The sequence below is a fragment of the Pristis pectinata genome, chromosome 9 (genome assembly GCF_009764475.1).
Source record: "Pristis pectinata isolate sPriPec2 chromosome 9, sPriPec2.1.pri, whole genome shotgun sequence".
Classification (NCBI taxonomy): Eukaryota; Metazoa; Chordata; class Chondrichthyes; order Rhinopristiformes; family Pristidae; genus Pristis; species Pristis pectinata.
The window spans coordinates 6,939,064-6,958,168 of NC_067413.1; the positions used below are offsets into that span (position 1 = coordinate 6,939,064).

The window sequence follows — 19,105 nt, forward strand, 5'->3', positions numbered from 1 at the left end:
CTCAGCACCCACAGCTGCTTGGGCTAGAGAATTCTAAAGAATGACGACTGTCAGAGAAGAAATTCCTTCATGCTGAAATTATGCTGCTTAGTTTGAGATTCTCCACCAACAGAAACATCTTCACAGCATCTACCCTATCAAGACCCATATTATAATCATCTCTTGCTTCAACTTTTGCTGCAACTTCCAGGGTAAGTATAAGGACATCAAAACTATACACAATACTCCAGGCATGGTCTCTCCAAAGCCCTGTCAATATGTAGCAAGACATTTACTTTAATACTCTATATCTATTGCAATAAAAAGGCCAATATTCAATATGCCACCCTAGTTACTTCTTGCATCTTCAGGTTAACTTTGTGCTCCTTGTGTGAAGACACCCAGATCTGTCTGAACACCGCCATTCACCTACCATACTCTACTTTTCTATTCTTTCTACCAGAATAGATAATCTCATTGTTTTCCTTCATTACACTTATTTCAATATTCTGCAAGGAGGAAAAAAAAATCAGTTACATTGTTTTAAGCATATGTTGACAAACTTAACATACTTACTGTTTTGTTTCGTAGTCGGATAATATCAGACACAGAACCAGCCCCACAATATTCCATAACTATCCAGAGATCCGTATTTTTAAAATAGCTGCCATAGTAATTCACTACATAAGCACTGAAAATAAAACAAAATAATTGTTAAAAATCGTAACTTTCCCATTATCTGCCCCAAAAGGGCCTGATTTTCTCTAAGATAAACTAAAGATAGATAGGAAAACCGGCCCTGGTCCAACCCCTTTTCTAGCTGCGCAACAGCTTCGTCCACAGTACTAGAGACGCACCAGACACCCAAGCTATTCTCCTGCCTTACATGAAAAATACTTAAAGTGTTTCATATGAAGTTATTAATTCTGCACTAAGGATATCCAATGATTTTATTAATGTGATTCTTAAATTTCCAGCAAATGATTTGATCAGGAGAAGAAACATGAAAACCTAATTTAATTTTCCAAAGTCTCATTAACTGCGGTCATTTCATTATTAACATACAAGCTTATGCAAGTAATGCTGTAATTCCTTTTGTATTAATTTTTAAATGCCCAACCTTTCAAATGATTTGCTCCTACAGAGACATATAGTTTCTTAACGATTTGGAAAAGTCAGGAACAGACAAGTTTCAAGATTAGTTAAGATCAGTTTGAAGACATACTGCAAGACAATCAGCACATGCAACGTGACCTAAATAGACCCATACCTTGTCTAAGTAGAATCGTTAAGTGCCATAAATTACACAATGCAGATCTGATGTTACTGCAAACACGGTGTTATCAAAGCTAGCTACTGGCCTGTTAGCACTGAGGAATTAAGTCCAGCTTTTTAAAAAATAAAATTCTGCCCTAAAGGGCACAGACATTGTAAACATCCATTTGACTGTCCAGAGTTGAATCAGGTTGCTATTTTTAATGAATGGGACCCAGATGTATTTTTTTTAAATGTGAGGACTAACCACAGTGCATATGAAACCTTTACAATGGGGTAAGCCCTAAAGATCCTTTACCACATTGTCCCAGTGGGACTATTGGCCAATTTTCAGAAGAGGCGGATGCACCTGCATGCATTACATAATCAAACTTTTAAGAAAACACCATCAGGTGGATTATATTGCATGTCTTTAGGTAATCCGTGCAGACAGATGGCTGAATAATATTACTAACTAAGGATTTGATTGTGTGAAGTATTACATTCCAGAATGAGATAATATGAAGACATTAACAAATTCAACAGAACCCAAATGCCAACTTGTCATGATCTGCTGCATAATGTTAGAAAAGGCAGACTCTATACAAACTGAGAGAGATAGAGGACAATGCAGCTTTTTCAAATGACCTCTTCTGTAGTTAATTAAAACATCACTGTAAATTTATGGACTCCTGTACCTGGGGAAAATATCCAATGCATAGCAATCCTTAAGATTTAATTTCGCATTCATCAAGGATATTAACTTCCCTATTTCAAACATCCATAAACCCAAATTCCTTTACTGATGTTAATAATACTTTAAAAAAAGTATTAAACAGAACAAACCCCACTTGAATAGTTAATTGTGAGCTATTTCTCAGATCAATTCATTTATAAAATCCTTTGGTTAAGCAAGCATAAGGCATACACTCATGATTAAAGAGGCTGGGAGCATCAAATTAAAATGCAAAGGCAAGTATCATATTATATATGAAAGAGTGAACAGAGGGAAAATAATCAAAAATATGTGTTAATGTATCAGATGTTTTTCACAAGAGACAAATGACTACAAAGTAACAGCAATTAAAAGTGACAGGTCCCATGCAAGCTTAAGGCTGCAATTTACCGCATACATTACTGGCTGTACTAAGGGTACATGTTATCAGGTCTGATTAGCTGTATCTGTAGACACAGCTATGTCAATATAGACAGGTGAGCACGGATTCCCTCAAGGATCCTGAATGAACCAGAAATCCCCTCTCTCCTTGCAGCTCCTGGAAGGCCATTCCACATTGATCTACATATTGTCAACATTAGTAGAAAACAGTTCAAGCAAATGGTTCTCAGGTTTGTAACAACTCAAGCAGCAGGAGAAAGATAGTTTATGACATTAGAAAAGAAACAGAATTTTTCTTTGCTTTTTATAAATGCACGACCTAATCAATCAGTGACAGTGGGTACTGCCTTCTATTGTTTGAGACATTTAATTAAGACCAGAGCATGAAGCCAAAGTCAGAATAATTTTCACCTATGTTATTTAAACCTGACAACAAATTCCTATCTGTTTCAGCAGGTGCCAGATTTTGAACTGCCAAATTGCTGCAGAGGGCTTGCACAGAGTTCATTGTGGTCCCCCTTGATTTTCTGTGGTTTTTGCCAAAGATTTAGACTTAAATTTAGAACCCATGATTTTCAGAAGTCACAAAAATTGCCTGTGTGGTTGCTAGGAAGAAACTATAGACTGCAGGAAGATATTAATAGATTTGTCATGCAGACAGAAAAGTGACAATTAGAATTTAATCTGAAGAAATATGACGAAAGACCTTGGGAAAGAAAAGCAAATGAAGGGAATACACAATAAATGGTAGAAAATGTGGCTGAGTAAAGTCTTTTACTTTATAAATTTCTATGGGTATCTCAAATACACTTTCATGAATGACCCTTGATTTGAACAGAGTCAAACTATGCAGTTGAGCAGACCACCAGAGAGTCCCAGTGACATTAATTCTACCAGTGCCTGGTGTACTACCTCATTGATCTGTAACAATTCAATGCTAAATTTTGTTCCTGTTTCAGGAGCTAGAGATTGTCTTAGCTAAAGTGCCTCCACCTTTTGGAGATAAAAGACATCTCCCTTGCTCAAGTTAATACACACTGCTAGATTCAAGACAAACTCTGGAGCAGCAGTAAAAGCCCACCCCCATTCCACACCTCCCCCCCACCCACAAGCAAATCTGTTGTATGCAAACTGGATATTAAAGCACAGGGAACAAATCCAATACTGAACTAACCATTCTAAGTACTTCTGAAATTTGCACAAAATTGGCTGAAATACTTTGACACTCTCAAACCAATTAAAACTTAACAATGGGTGGAGCTGTAAGAATTCACTTTGATGCCAAACAGTACAAACAAGGCAATGCCTTTTTCTAACAGGTTCTGCAGTTGCTGGTTTTAGACCAGTAGCTACAGGATTAACACATTCTTTGATAGCCACTGAGTTAGCAGCTCATTGGTAAAACTGGGTAATAATGGAAAGCTCTAAAATGCAGTACCAAAATAGCTTATTTAAAACAAAACATGAAAACATGAATGTTCAGAACATGTATCAAAGACATCTATGAAAAACCACGAACAAAGAAAAGTTAAAGATCAAGGACAGATGTTACAAACCCATGTTACAGCAACTCTATTTCAATTCAACAGTCTTGATCCAAAAATAGTAAGAAAGCAGTATAGCTCTATAATACTCTGGCTTTACATGTTTACTAAATTATAACACTTATGGTTGAACATCTGTAAAATACACTATGCTGCTAAGTGGAATTGCCACATTCCACTACTCATACCTATCACATTGTTGCATTATTGAAATTTCCTTAATAATTTCCTGTAGGTCAGACTCCACTGGCACTTGCTTTATGGCAACAACTTGTCCAGATTCTTTATGGATTGCTTTAAAAACACTACCATAAGATCTGGAAAAAAGAAAAGGAAAAGGAGAAGGATTTTTATTATGTACCAAATAAATTAATAGATAATACAGCACTTAAATATTTGCATTAAAATACATCCATCTATTTTTTTTATTTAATGGCTAAAGTAAATATAATTAGATTCAAAAAACTGCCAGATATTTCAAACAGCCCATGTCAATCATCAACCATTTACCATTTGTTGAAGTGACAGGCAATTAAGGCAAGTATCAATTTCATTTCATACAATCATATTTATTACATTATTGCAATGCAATTTAAAATAAGGAAATTAATTTGAATTATTCAGCTAACCTGCATTTCTCTTGCACTTTTAATGAAGAAAACGTGCCGAAGGGTTGGTAGGAAAAACACATACCAAGCCAAAAGGAGGAGAGCTTATTGGGGGAACTAAGAGACAGATTTTAAGCAGTTTCAGAGGTAGGTAAATTAAAGGTGGGATTCAAGAACAGGATTCTAGTGCAATGAGCCTAGGTTTCTATGGTCATAAGAGTCACAGCAAGATGCAGCATGGAAACAAGCCCTTCTGCCACACTAGTCCACACTGGCCACCAACCACCCATTTTTACCAATCCAACATTAATCTCATTTTTTTTAAATTCTCTCCACATTCTTATCAACTTCCCCCAGATTCTAAAACTCACCCACATGCTAGGGGCAATTTACAGTGGCCAATTAACCTACCAACCGGCACGTCTTTGAGACGAGGGAAGAAACTGGAGCACCAGGAGGAAACTCATGCGGTCACAGGCAGAATGTGCAAACTCCATACATATAGCACACGAAATCAGGATTAAACCCAGGTCTCAAGCGTTGTGAGGCAACTGGCTCTATCAGTTGTGCCACGATGTGGCCTCATCTACAATAGTGTAACCTAGTATTGACTATGTAACCATTTTGCAGAACACCTGCGCTGTGTCTGCAATGGCCATTTTGAACTTCTGGCTGCATGTCAATTTGACTCTCCTTCCCACTCCCACACTGATCTGCCTGTCCTTAGCCTTCTCTGTTGCTACAGAGAGGCAAACACAAACTGGAAGAACATCATCTCATGATTAGTAACTTGCAACCCAATGGTATGAACATTGAATTTTCTGGTAACCCACACCCCTCATGCTCTCCTCCTATGCACACTCATCTGTCCACCTGTTTTCTTCTCCCTTTGTTCACCTTTCCCATCCCTTCTCCCCCCATCTGGTTCCATCTGCTCATCATTCCTTTTCCACTTGATTCCAACTATCATTTACCAACCTAGGTTCCACCTTTGCTCCCTCATCTGGTTCTACCTGCCCATCATCCCCTCCCCATCCGATTCCACCTATCACCTACCAGCCTCTGTCCCACCCCACTGCCCATACTGCTATATATTCGCAATCTTTCCTCTACAATCACAATCTTTCCTCTTCCCTCTCAGCCATGATGAAGAAAGTTCACTTACACCTTTTGCCTCCACAGATGCCGACTGACCTGCTGAGTTCTTCCAGTATTTTGCTATTTATGATATTTATAGTTCCTCGTTCCAGTAGTGGAAATAATTTTAGGAACTCGATTAAACCCCTTCATAATTCTGAAGATTTAAGTCTTTTCCACCATTTCTGTGGCATGGATACCTGTGCAGTAATCCTGGCCTGCTAAGCACGCCCCAATAGCCAGACGATACCTCACCCAGATTTCACAATATTAGCAACACATTACACAGACAAAGGAGCTTAAATGTCCATCCAATAGATGTCCATCATTTCACCCTATTACTGACATTACCTTTGTCCCATCCATAGCCTCCCCCACCTTCTCTGTAATTTAGACTAACTTGCTTTTTTTCTTTCTCAGTTTGATGAAGGGCCTTTGACCTGAAATGTTAACTGGTTTCTCTTCCACAGATGCTACTTGACTGGCTGAGTTCTTCCAGCATTTCTGTTTTTGTTTCAGTAATCAAAACCTAGCTTAAGCAGGATTCTATATAAATTTTACAATACCTCCCTCCTTCTGAATTCAATGGTTTTGAATTCTATTTCTTTGGTAATCATATTCAAATCTTCCCTCTTAAATAAAAACGTTGCTCCCTCACTCTTTGCCTCCGACTCTCAAGATGCAAATAACAGATACTCCCAAACCTCTTCCTCCATCTCCCATTAATAAGGGATGGAAGCCTTTACAGAGGGCATAATCAACAACAGTACCAAGTGTCTATTCTTCTACTTCTTTCTTTAAAAATTTATCTCGTGTCTAGTCACAAGCTCCCCAAAGCTGCACTGCTGATAGGATAAATTCAGCTTGGGAAAAAGTTACAGATACAAAATGGAAAGTTACTGACCTTTGTCACAACATAAACCCAATTCAAAATGATTGCAACTTTTATATTTTTCTCCAAGATAACTATAATGGCTTCTGTTCAATTTATTTCCAACCTAATTACTCTTCAATTGTGAATTTCTAAAAAAAATCACATAAGGTGACTAAATTGACTGACAAAATCATTCACTTATTAAGGAATAACAGCAATGAAGGACTGAGTTTAAATAATCAACATGTTTGACTGTACAAAGCAATATATAATGATGTAAAAACATAAGCATTTAGGGATAATTTTGATCAAATTAAGAAATAACAAAAAACGCATTCTGCAGCAATATAGAATACAAAAGTAAAATTGAAAGATAATACTGCTGAATTTGCATTTGGTTTGCATATTCCAGGTGAGGCAAATAAACTTAAATTTTGGCTTAAGTTCCCATCAGAAAGCTTAGCACATAAGTTATTACATACAGTGTGAACCAAGACTATTTTCAAACCATGTTGCTTTAAAGCAGAATAACAGCTTCAGCTTTCAGTAACTTAAGTATAACAGGAGGAAAGGATCCAGAGAATACTATTTCCTCAAACGAAATCTGAGGCATTATACCACTCACCCTTCACCAAGCTTTTCCAATACATCAAAAACTTCTTCCGGCTGTTTTGTGAGGCTGTCTTCACTCAGTTTTTTCAACTTGCTAAAAAAAATGATTTAAAGAAGTTAAGACACCAGGGAATAAGATACGGTCTCTTTTGCATCTGCTCCTTCATATACCATGTACAATTAACTCCACTCAAATCAAATTAGTAATAAAGCAGATTCTATCAACCTCAGCCCTTTGTCACTTCCACCTATCACCTCCCAGATTCTGACATCATTCTCACACTCTCTCCCTCATCTGCCTTTCACCCCCCTCACCTGGATCCACCTATCACCTGCCAGCTCTTCCTCCACCCCTTCCCTCCACCTTTTTATACCAGCTATCTCTTCTTTTTCTTTCAGTCTAGATGAAGGGTCTTGACTGAAATGTCTGAGGTGAAACGTCAACTGTCCATTTCCCTCCATAGATACTGCCTGCTGACTTCTTCCAGCATTTCAAGTAATAAAGCAGTCTGCTCGTTCCTCTAAAAGATATGATTTTAAACCTGCAATTAAAAGCAGATATTACCTGGCATTGATGGCACATTAAAAAAAGATAAACACTGATTTGGACTTACTGGGCTGATTATGTCCCACAAAACCTCTTGGACCCATTTTGATCGAAACCCATCAACATATCCTTCTATTCCTTTCTCCCCTCCCATGTTTAGTGAAGCCTTTGTTTAAACGAACCAGTCGTACTTTTGTCAACTGCTCTTGTACCAAAAAGTCCCTTATTCTAAATATCCTGTGTCATTTTCCTGGAATCTTCCAAATTCCTAACCAAATTTATTGATGCCAAATCTGATATAAATAGCTTCCAGCTTCATCTTTGATCCTGTCATCCACAAATATGCCTCAAAAATACTCCCAAAAAACTTTGTTCCTGTAAAGCAGTTTTTTAATTATTTTTCTCATCACCTCATGCGCATGGAGATTATCAGCACATCTCTGCACTCTCAACCTTTCAATGCATTGATCACATCTCCATCAACCAATTCAATTTCCAACAAAGCTAATTTAATATTAGCCTTCATCCTCTTCATGGCTCAACAGTGGAACAAATTATTTCCCACTAAAAGTTCCACCAGATGAAGGAGAAATTACAAATCAAGAGCACAATTTTGAGATTTGAATAATAAGTAACTTGTTTATTTGCATGTTCTGAATATTACTTCATTTGATCCTTCCTCACAAAAATACTGTAAAGAAAACATGTTGGTCATAACTGTACAGTATATTTACTATTTTATCCCAGGCAAGCTGCATCTATTCAGATCTTGCAACTGAGAAAAGTTTTCAACTATAGCATCTTAGAAATTTCCAACATCAAGGCAGCAATTTGGCCTACTGTGCCTGTGCTAGCTCTGTGAGATTTAGCCATTGAACTCCTGTTCTTATCTTAGCTACAATTTACAACAGTGTTTCTTAAATATTTACTTACTTTCTTTTTAAATGCTAGTGTAGATTTTGATTGTGTTACTATTTCTGTCAACGCAAAAAACTTGTGCTGAAAAAAAATCCTCTGATTTCTCCACAATTTTTTGATAGTTATATTAATTCACTCCCTTTAGTAACAAATCACTCAGCAGGGAAATCTTTTCCTCATTAAAACTCAACTGAGGACAAATCCATCATATCACCTCTTACGTTCTTGAGAATATATATGAAAATCAGCAAAATAGTACAATCCACCCTGTCATACAATATTATGATGCATTGATATATCAACATTTTTTGATGAACAAACTACCAGAACTATATTATCTTCTTAGAGAATGGGGGTGGGATGGAAAGGTAGATTATAGTAATTCCCGGATTTGTTCAATTTATGAATTTCCGCTATAGTATCATTGAATTTGGAGCTGTACCTTCAATTTACAAAGCATTTTCAAGCTAAATGAACAATGAGCCATTTTCCATGTGGAGAAATACACTGTACTGCAATGCACATAATGCATTTTGCTTAAGCTTTTCTATTTACAAAATCTTGCTTAGCGAAGTTTTTTCCAGGAATGCACCCTTTCATAAATTGAGAATTGGCTGTATCCTGACAAAATTGGAATGGGGATGAGATTTTATCTCCAACATTTTAGGAATTTAAAGCTAATCCAGGCATCCACAGTGGCTTTGATTACCAGTGAAAGATGCCTTCTTCTCTGAGATGATCTCTACCCAAGACAGCTATAGTTCACCAGCATGTGCAGTTTTTTTTTTTATTTTCAGATCCAGCTTTCATTTGAAGGAATTCAATAAATCATATGTTCACCAGACAAGCTGTTTAATTCTTTCACAGGTTCACATCTCTCTGCCAAAGAACCCAGCATTTATTTACTCCTGCTATAACACAGAGGCCATTCCTCAACTTCTGCAACTAAAAACTGTTCCATCCAAATACATATTTGTAATAAACATCAAACAAATTGTGCACATCTGTACTTCTCTGTAGTGCAGAGACCCAGCTCTTTGCACTAAATTGGACAAGTGTTTCAAGCTGGGAACATTTGTAACCTTGCATGTCCACTCTTTCCAAAGCCACAATATCACCTACCACATCAGGAAACCAACAATGAAGACATCACTAAGACTGTCATATGCACAATAAAACTTGGTCATATGCTTTGTTTTATAGCAAGTTAACCTGCAAACATACATTATTTTCTTGAGTACACCTTCACAGGTCATGAAACTTTAGATATTAATGCACTAAAACAATTTAATCCCTTTCTTCCTTATCAGTTTTAATTCTTTCCTAATGGTTCTGTGATAATGAAAATAAAGCTCAATTTTACTGCAAAGCTTGATTTCATTGTGGAAATATTGATACATCAAGAAAATAAAATCAACTGCATAATCCTAAACAGCACAAAGCAAAAATCACCCAAGATTCAGCTATCCAAGCCATGTTATTTGTAGAGGCTAAATCTGTTAGGTAAAAGCTTGATTGAAAAATATTGTTAAAAAAAATACCAATTAATAAATTAGTGACTTTTAAAAAAAAATTCACAGTGAAGATTTCAACATAAGAGCACTTAGTGATATAAAGAAAAACAAGATAGATGAAATAAATGTATTTTGAGAAGTCTGCAAGAACCCAGTCAGTACGAATCAATTCATGACAAACTGAACTAATGCAAAAGCATAACAAAGATATGTCTCTGCACTAGCAAAAATACCAAGTACTGATACAGATGTTGTATCTGAAACATCAACACTTCCTTCCCCCCCCCCCCACAGATGCTGCTCAACCTTTCAGCAGATCGCTTGTTGCTCCAGATTCCAGCATCTACAGTCTCCTGTGTCTCCATAACAAAGATATTCTCAGGCAATTAATAACTTGTAAAGAATTTTTGTTGTTATTTTGTTGATGGGCATTTTACACACTGCAAAGTAGCATGGGTTGAAGAATGAACATCATTCAGGTAAAGTATTGTACAGTTCAAAGAGCATCCAAGAATTCAGCAGGGCGATGGTCGTTGTTTCGATGTTTTGTTTGAAACATACATCTCAGAACCCAGCACTGAAATGTTAGGCTTGGCTGTGCACTCAATCTCACAACTTACTGACTCAACACAAGTACTATAATAAAAACAGAAAATACTGGAAATACTCATCAGGTCAAGCTGCATATGTGGGAAGAGAAAATGAATGCATGTTTTAGGTCAAAGACCCTTCCTCAGAACTGGGAAATAGACAAAAGAAACATGTTAAACTGTAGGAATAATAGAGGAGGTGAAAGTCTCTGATAGGGTAAAACCGATGTGACCATGGGGTTAAACTGTAAACAAGATTAACTGGTCAATGAGTCAACATCAGCAGTGACAAAGCAAGGACACAGACAAAAGAACATAGACAAGGAGTTGCATGGGAGTTGTGAAATGCAGAGCAGACAGACATGCCCGGTAGGTCAGGCTGGGCATGTCCTCCACTTCCAGAGAGAAAAAAAAGTAAAAAAAAACAAGCTGATGCTACAGATTGATGATACAGACTGAGAAGTTGTAAAATTCAATATTGAGTCCAGAAGGCTGCAATGTGCCCATATGGAGGATGAAGTGCTGGCCTCAAGTGTGCACTAGCCCTCATTGTAGCAGGACAGGAGGCAGCAGACAAATAGGTCAGGATGAGGCACAACCGTCCCCACCATCGAGGACATCTTCAAGAGGTGGTGCCCCAAGAAGGCAGCATCCATCACTAAGGATCCTCACCATCCAGGACATGCCCTCTTCTCGTTACTACCATCGGGGAGGAGGTACAGGAGCCTGAAGACCCACAATCAACAATTTAGGAACAGTTTCTTTTCCTCCGCCATCAAATTTCTGAATGGTCCATGAACCCAAGAACACTATCTTATTATTCTTTTTTTTGCACTATTTATTTTGTAATTTATAGTAAATTTTATGTCTTTGCACTGTACTGCTGCCACAAAACAATAAATTTCACATTACTTAAGTCAGTGATAATAAACCCAATTCTAATTCTGTTGGAGAAGTAATGTGGCAGACAACAGGAAACTCAGGGTCACTGCTGCAGATTGAATGCAGAATGGTCACCAAATCTGCATTTAGTTTCTCCAATGTCGAGGAGACCACATTGTGAACACCGAACGCAGTACACCAGATTGCAAGTGAAGTGTAAGTGAATCATTGCTTCACCTCAAAAGACTTTTTGTGTCCCTCTATGGTGGGAAGGGAAGAGACGAAGGACAAGCATTGCACCTCCTACAGTTGCAAGGGAAAGTGCCCAAAAAGAAGAGGGGTGGTTGGTGACAACAGAAGAGTGGACCAGGGAGTCGTGAAGGGAATGGCCCCTTGAAATGCTGAGAGGAGAAGATGTATCTGGTGGTGGAAACTCTTTGAAGGTAGCGGAGAATGATCTGTCGAATATTAAGGACGGTGGGGTGAAAGGTGAGGACCAAGGGAACTCCATCCTTAGTCTGTCCCAGAGGAGAGGAAGCTGTGTCAATAGAAATTGTATAACTGGACAATGAAGTATTTTTCATATGCAAGGAAATTAAGGTATGTGGATTAAAGCTAGATAAAGATAATTGAAGAGCAAAAAACTGCAACTTCTGAAAATCTGAAAGATCATGATCCTGAAGTGCTAACTCTGTTACTCTCTTCACAGACTCTGCCTGACTTGTTAAGTATTTCTAACATTCTGTTTACATTATAAATAATTGAGCTATCAATCAGTTATATAATCAGGTAGTGCAAACAAAAATAAAATTGTTCTAATCATTGCAAGATGGATAATTTTAAAAGAAACTAACAGAATTTCTAAATAGCGGATCTGCCAGAAGATGAATTCTGAAGAAGTATCTCATTAAAGTATCAAAAAAAATAGCTTCTTCCCCTCTGCCATCAGATTTTTTAATAGTCTATGAACCCATGAACACTACCTTGTTATTCCTTTTCTTTGCATTATTTATTTTATAGTAATTTCATGTCTTTGCACTGTACTGATAAAACAACAAGTTTCACGTCATATAAGTCAGTGATACTAAATTTGATTGCTTCAAACAAATATTTAAATAATACCCCTTCAGCTTCTTCAAAGTCGTATCGTCAAGTAAAAAAAACGTTCTCACCAATTCTACTGAAGGAAATTACTGGAATAATTTTAGTGATAAAGCAAAAAAAAAAATCGACAGATGACCTGCAAATGACGTGTACAGGTGGGGAAAATGACATTTTGCTCATAATTAAACATCAGAGGAATAACCTCACTGAAATTAGACTTGATAACAATCAAAATAGCCAATTGCTTTCCTAACTCCCTTTCATACCACAGCATTAACTTCTAACTGGTGGCCGATATGACTAAATGGGCACTGCATAAAAACAGGTTTTACATCCACTCCAGATACCTGAACACACACATTACAATGTCAGGGTAACAGCTTTCATACAGGAGAGGTCAAACATCCTAGCCCTGTGACAGTGCTGTAGAAGTTCCTTGGGGCAGGGTCCTATGCCTAACCATCTTCATCTGCTGCATCAATGACCTTCTTTTTGTCGTAAAGGATGTTCACTGATAAGAACAGCTCTTAACAAAATGAAACAGCTTGTTCCTACATGCAGCAAGACATGGACAACATTAAGCCATGGGTTGATAACTGGTAAGTGACATTCATGTCACACAAGTGCCTAACAATGACCATCCCCAAGAGAGAGTCCAACCACGTACCCTTGATATTCGTTGCCATTACTATTCTCAGGTCCTCCAACAACTACATCTTGGAGGTCACCACTGACCAGAAACTCAATTGGACCAGCCACATTTTCCCAGGGTGGAAATGGTTGCCACAAGAGGACCCAGGTTTAAGGTGATGGGGAGTAGGTATAGAGGAGATGTCAGGGGTAAGTTTTTTTACTCAGAGAGTGGTGAGTATGTGGAATGGGCTGCCGCAACAGTGGTGGAGGTGGATACGATAGGGTCTTTTAAGAGACTTTTGGATAGGTACATGGAGCTTAGAAAAATAGAGGGCTATGGGTAAGCCTAGTAATTTGTAAGGTAGAGACTTGTTCAGCACAGCTTTGTGAGCCGAATGGCCTGAATTGTGCTGTAGGTTTTCTATGTTCTATATTAAAATTTTGGCTATAATAAAAGGTATCCTGTGGCAAGTGACACACTTCCTTTCATCTACAAGATACACTGCAGGATTGCGATGCTCTCTATTACCTGGATGAGTCCAACAACACTCAAGAAGCTCAACTCCAATCCAGGACAAAGCAAGCCCATAAATCGCACTCCATCCATGGCCATAAAGATTTATTTCCTTTACTACCAGTTCACCATGGCTGTAACGTTTCTAGCTACAAAATGCACTGCAGATAGTCACGACCAACTCCAACAGCACTTCTCGAACTTTACTACCAAGAGGAACAAGGGCAGTAGGCACATGCACCATCACCTGCAGGTTCCTTCCAAGTTGCATACCATCCTACCAAATATCAATGCAGGAATACCTGCACCAGTAGGGCTACAGCCTTTCAAGAAGGTGGCTCGCCACAACCTTCAGAAGGACAATTAGGAGTGGGCAATAAATGCTGGCCTTACCCACACCCTGAAAAAGTGAACAAGTGGGGAAAAAAATGAAAACGCTGTAAATATTCAGCAGGTCAGGCCTATCTGTGAGAAGAGAAACAGAGTCAGCATTTCAAGTCAAAGACCTTTGAACAGTCTTAGACCCGAAACGTTAACTGTTTCTCTTCCCACATATGCAGCCTGACCTGCTTCATATTTCCAGCATGTTCTGCTTTTATTTTAGATTTGCAGCATCTGCAGTTATTTTGATTTTCAAGTAATAAACAATGGAAGAACTCCATAATGTTATCACGAAGTTTATTTATTCCACTGAGTTTCCATCATACCATTCTAGAGGGGTTCAGCTGCATATTAAGTGAAGAAGAACAGGGAGAATATCTAATATTCTGGCTGAAATTTTTCCTTCCAACAAAATTGATGAACTGGTAATCCATCACTTTGCCACAAGTAGCCAATGATTGGTGCCTTATTTGCTTAACAGTTACTTTATTTCAGAGAATTTCATGATATACAGGAGGCATTTAATGTTTTCAGACATCATGAAGCATTTATTAATGTAAGTCTTTAATTTTATTTGCCGTATTGCACTTTAAAAAAAGAAATTTCTCTTCAAAATATGCTCTAATATCCTCTAACATTTAATCAATAGAATTCTTTACTGTTTCAAGTTGCTCCTACCACTATGATCTTCAGTGGCAGAATGCAAATTATATCATTCCCTTCGCACCAAAAGGCTATTTTCAGCCACTCCCTAAATAAATGACAAAATTTATAGGCGCTAGTAGGCATTTCTCACAGATTACTTTCACACATCACCTAGGGGATCATTTCAGGCCATAATTGATAGATCTCAAATATCAAGTTGCCTAATCCCCGTCAGCTGGAGGTGATTTATGGTACCAAGACACCTAAAAAAAGATTAATTTTTTTAAAATATTAGTACAAACTCAGATCTTAAAATGCTTATATTGCTGAAGTTCCATCAGGAATTATTGACCAAGATTAATTGCAGTTATGAATACATCCTAATTTATACAAACAGTGAAGTAGTAACAGTCAGCAGCAAGATCCTAACCCCACCGTGCACAAATACACACACACACGAACATATATTCAAGTCAATTTGAATCAATGTAGTTAAATTGCATTTATTCTAATTAAAGTGATGAAGTTCATATTAAAATTCAATTCATAGGGAATATTGGGTCCAAATTCCAATGTAATAGAAGTTCCTGCAATACTTCATAATCATGATCAACCAAAAAAAAAACTTTTCATCATGTGGGACACTAATTCAATTATCCTCTACTGAAGCAGTGTGAATTAAGAAAAAGCCAATAGTTTAACACATGGTATATCATATGAATGCCAAGAAAAAGCAAGGAGAAATTGTTGATAATTTGTAGTTTATAATTTATTTTATTCTTTTGGCCTCTTATTCATAAGAATCCTTTCCTTCTAAATTCAGAGGCTACATCTTTATGGGAGGAATTCTACACCATATTGGATTAACAAATTAAGCACTTTAAACAACTACCTTGCAGCTAATAAGTGAAACCTATTTTAACTACAATCTAGAGACAACAAAATAACTCACTTGCTTCAACAAAAACTGCAGAACAGATGGTTCAGGTTGATGACTCTTGTTTTACTCTCCACAGATGCTGCCTGACCTGCTGGGTATTTCCTGTCTTTAATCTCAAAAGAAATAGGAGGCTCTCAAACCCTTCAAATCTGCCTTAAAATCATGGCTAATCTTCCAATCTAATCTGCAGGTAGAAGGGATTATTTTAATTAGACATCATTAGTTTAATTAGCTTGGCACAACATCTTGGGTCGAAGGGCCTGTCCCTATCCTGTGCTGTACTGTTCTATGTTCTACCATAGTGCCATTTTCCTGCACCATCACCAAATCTCTTGATTCCCTTAATATCCAGAAATCTATTGATCTCTTGTTTTAAATAATTTTGATGACTAAGCCTCCACAGCCCTCCAGGATAGAGAATTCCAGAGAATCAGCACACTCTCAGTGAAAAAATTCAAGCAGCCTACCCCATGTTCTCAAACTATATCCCCTGATCCTAGACTCCTTAGTCACGGGAAACATCCTCCCTGTATCGTCAAGCCTTTTCAGAACTGTGCAAGTTTCAATAAGATATTTCATTCTTCTAAACTTTAGAGAATACAGTCCTAGCATACTCAATCTCTCCTTATTCCCTGCCATCCCTGGAACCAGTTTGGTGAATCTTCAATGTACTCCCGCTATGACAAGTACATACCTTCTTATGCAAGGAGACTAAAACTGTACACAATTCACCAAGTGTGATCTCATCAAGACCTGAGACAATTACAATGAGACTTCCATTCCCCTATAATCAAACCCTCTCATTACATAAGTTTACATACTATTTGCCTTCTTAATCACCTGCTGCACCTGCATGTTGATCTTCAGTGACATATGTGCAAGCACCTCAGGAGAATTCTAGAAGATTTTGGGCTAGGCTGCTGGCTTCAGGTGGCACAGCTGCTGGATGTGGGTGTAGGCAGCGGTGAAGCAACTGGGGTACAACCCGTGAAGGTGGTGAGCCACAGCAGGTGGTAAGTGGCCTCAGTCTTGGAAAGAGCAAGCAACAGGCAGCTGGAACAGTATGTTGTGTGGGAGTCAAGTGGGGAAGGGAAAGAGAACGGACTAACCAGGAAAGAGGTGAACGAAGGGGAGGGAGTTCAGGGAGAAGGGGACCAAGGGAGTGGGAGACTTGAGGGAGACAGAGGTAGGAAGTTTGAGAGAGGGGATCACGGTAATTGGGGTAGGGGTGGTTAGGGAGAGGAGCTGAGGAAGAGAGTGCACACAAGATGATGTGTCTGTGTTCACGGTGAGTGGATGGTCAGAATACGTCACTATGTACTTGGTGTATATCTGTGCGTTAAGTCTGCAGCACAGCTTAAAACACAGCACAGCTGGGTTGATATCTTGGAACTACCTACACAAACACAATGCAAGTAGCTTTACCAGAAGAATTGCAGCAGTTCAAGAAGTGGCTCACCACCATATTCTCAAGGGAAATTAATGGATTTAAAAATATCATAAGCCACACAAAAAAAGTACTTTTCAAACTTCTGAAGAATTGTTTATTAATTTGAAATTCTCAAACGACTACAAAGGAAGTTTTTTTTAAACAGCAAACGTATCTCATGTTACCAAAAAGCCATGTCACTAATAGCAAGCTGCAGACACTGTGGCCAGACCTGGGGAGAAAGCAGATAATTATCTATTCAGGTACTGGTCACTGGAACCATTGGAGTATTGCCAATGTGGAAATAACCACACTAGCAGTGCTAAATTACAAACTGATTCACCAAGAATCAAACAAATACTGTTGGGAGAGAAAAAGTAAAGAAAATAACCTCTTATTATTATAATTAGGAAACAAAAGCTCTGAGAGGGGAAGAACAAATATTAAATAAGGCATTTTCATTTAAAGCAGTTTTGGCAACCATTGTGGGGTTACGGCAAAATAATACTTTCATTATGTAATTAGCTGAGAAAAAGAAATGCAGAAGTTTCCTGACTTCACAGTTAAGTTTTTTTAACCTGAATATAAATATTCAAAATATTACACCAGATATTTCTTTCAGTATTATTCAGCCATCTATTTCTACCACAACGCAATTGTGGTTTGTTTTAGGTTAAAAAAAAATGCTGGCAGATTTAGACCACAGCAATGAAAATCACACCGACATGAGCAATACAATACAAAATCTAAGGAATATCAGCAGTGGTTCATTTGGTAACACTTCCAAATCAGAGTCAGAAAGTTTTGGTTTCAGCACTAGACTCAAGCACAAAAATCTACAATCACTTTTAAGCAATACTGAGAGCGTGCTGCAGACATTCGGGAGACCTACCTTTCCAATGAAGAACTGAACTCTTCACATGCGTATAGATTTTTAAAAAGTCCCAAGGCACATCATCAAAAAAGAGCATGCGAGCTATCTTTGATACTGCTGGCCGAAATTTATTCTTCAATCAATGTCTCTAAATTCATGGCACCTTAACATTATCTCATTGCTGTGGGTAGAAGCTTGGTACTTTACATTTGTTTCTAATATTACCTCATTGGCTACAGAACACTCATGATGTCCAAAAGGGGAAATGAAATGCAGTACGTTCTTTTTAGTTAAGAATATTAAAAGGTAAATATTAGCCAAGATACTGGAAGCTACTTGAGGCACCAATATGGCAGATCTTTCTTCACCCCCATTCCCACCACTGGGGACTCCAAGTACACTTTGTCCCATTGAGGCAGGGTAAGGATGGTAGAGTGAAGGAACCATGGTTGACAAGAGACGTAGAATATCTTGCCAAGAGGAAGAAAGAAGCTTACTTAATGTTCAGAAAGCAAGGATCAGACAGGCCTCTAGAGAATTACAAGGTAGCCAGGAAGGAGAAGGACTTAGGAGAGCTAGAAGGGGGCATGAGAAGGCCTTGGCGAGTAGGATTAAGGAAAACCCCAAAGCATTTCACACATAGAGTATAGGAGTATAGGAGGATGACTAGAGTGAGGGTAGGACCAATCAGGGATAAAAGAGGAAACATGTGCCTGGAGTTGGAAGAGGTGGGGAGGTCCTTAATGAATACTTTGCATCAGTAGTCACCTGTGAGAGAGACCTTGACATTTGTGAGAATGGCGTACAACAGGCTGAATCACTAGGGCATGTCGACGTGAGGAAAGAGGATGTGCTGGAACTTTTGAAAAACATTACGATAGATAAGTCACCAGGGCCGGAGGGGATATATCCAAGGTTATTACAGGAAGCAAGGGAAGAGACTGCTGCGCCTTTGGTGATGATCTCTGCATCCTCACTGGCCACAGGATCTTCCTTTGTTCAAGAAAGG

At 38.2% G+C, this 19,105-nt stretch overlaps 1 protein-coding gene across 2 annotated transcripts in view; it reads right to left on the reverse strand.

Annotated features, from left to right (window-relative positions):
* The window catches only part of stk3 (serine/threonine kinase 3 (STE20 homolog, yeast)), a 305,893-nt gene that overhangs the window by 257,603 nt on the left and 29,185 nt on the right, over window positions 1–19,105 (reverse strand). For both annotated transcript variants that reach the window (XM_052023496.1, XM_052023497.1), the window contains 3 exons: window positions 7,139–7,219; window positions 4,083–4,211; window positions 556–670 (listed from right to left, as the gene is read on the reverse strand). In XM_052023496.1, coding sequence (XP_051879456.1) covers window positions 556–670; window positions 4,083–4,211; window positions 7,139–7,219 — 325 coding nt within the window. The remainder of the gene's footprint in view (window positions 1–555; window positions 671–4,082; window positions 4,212–7,138; window positions 7,220–19,105) is intronic.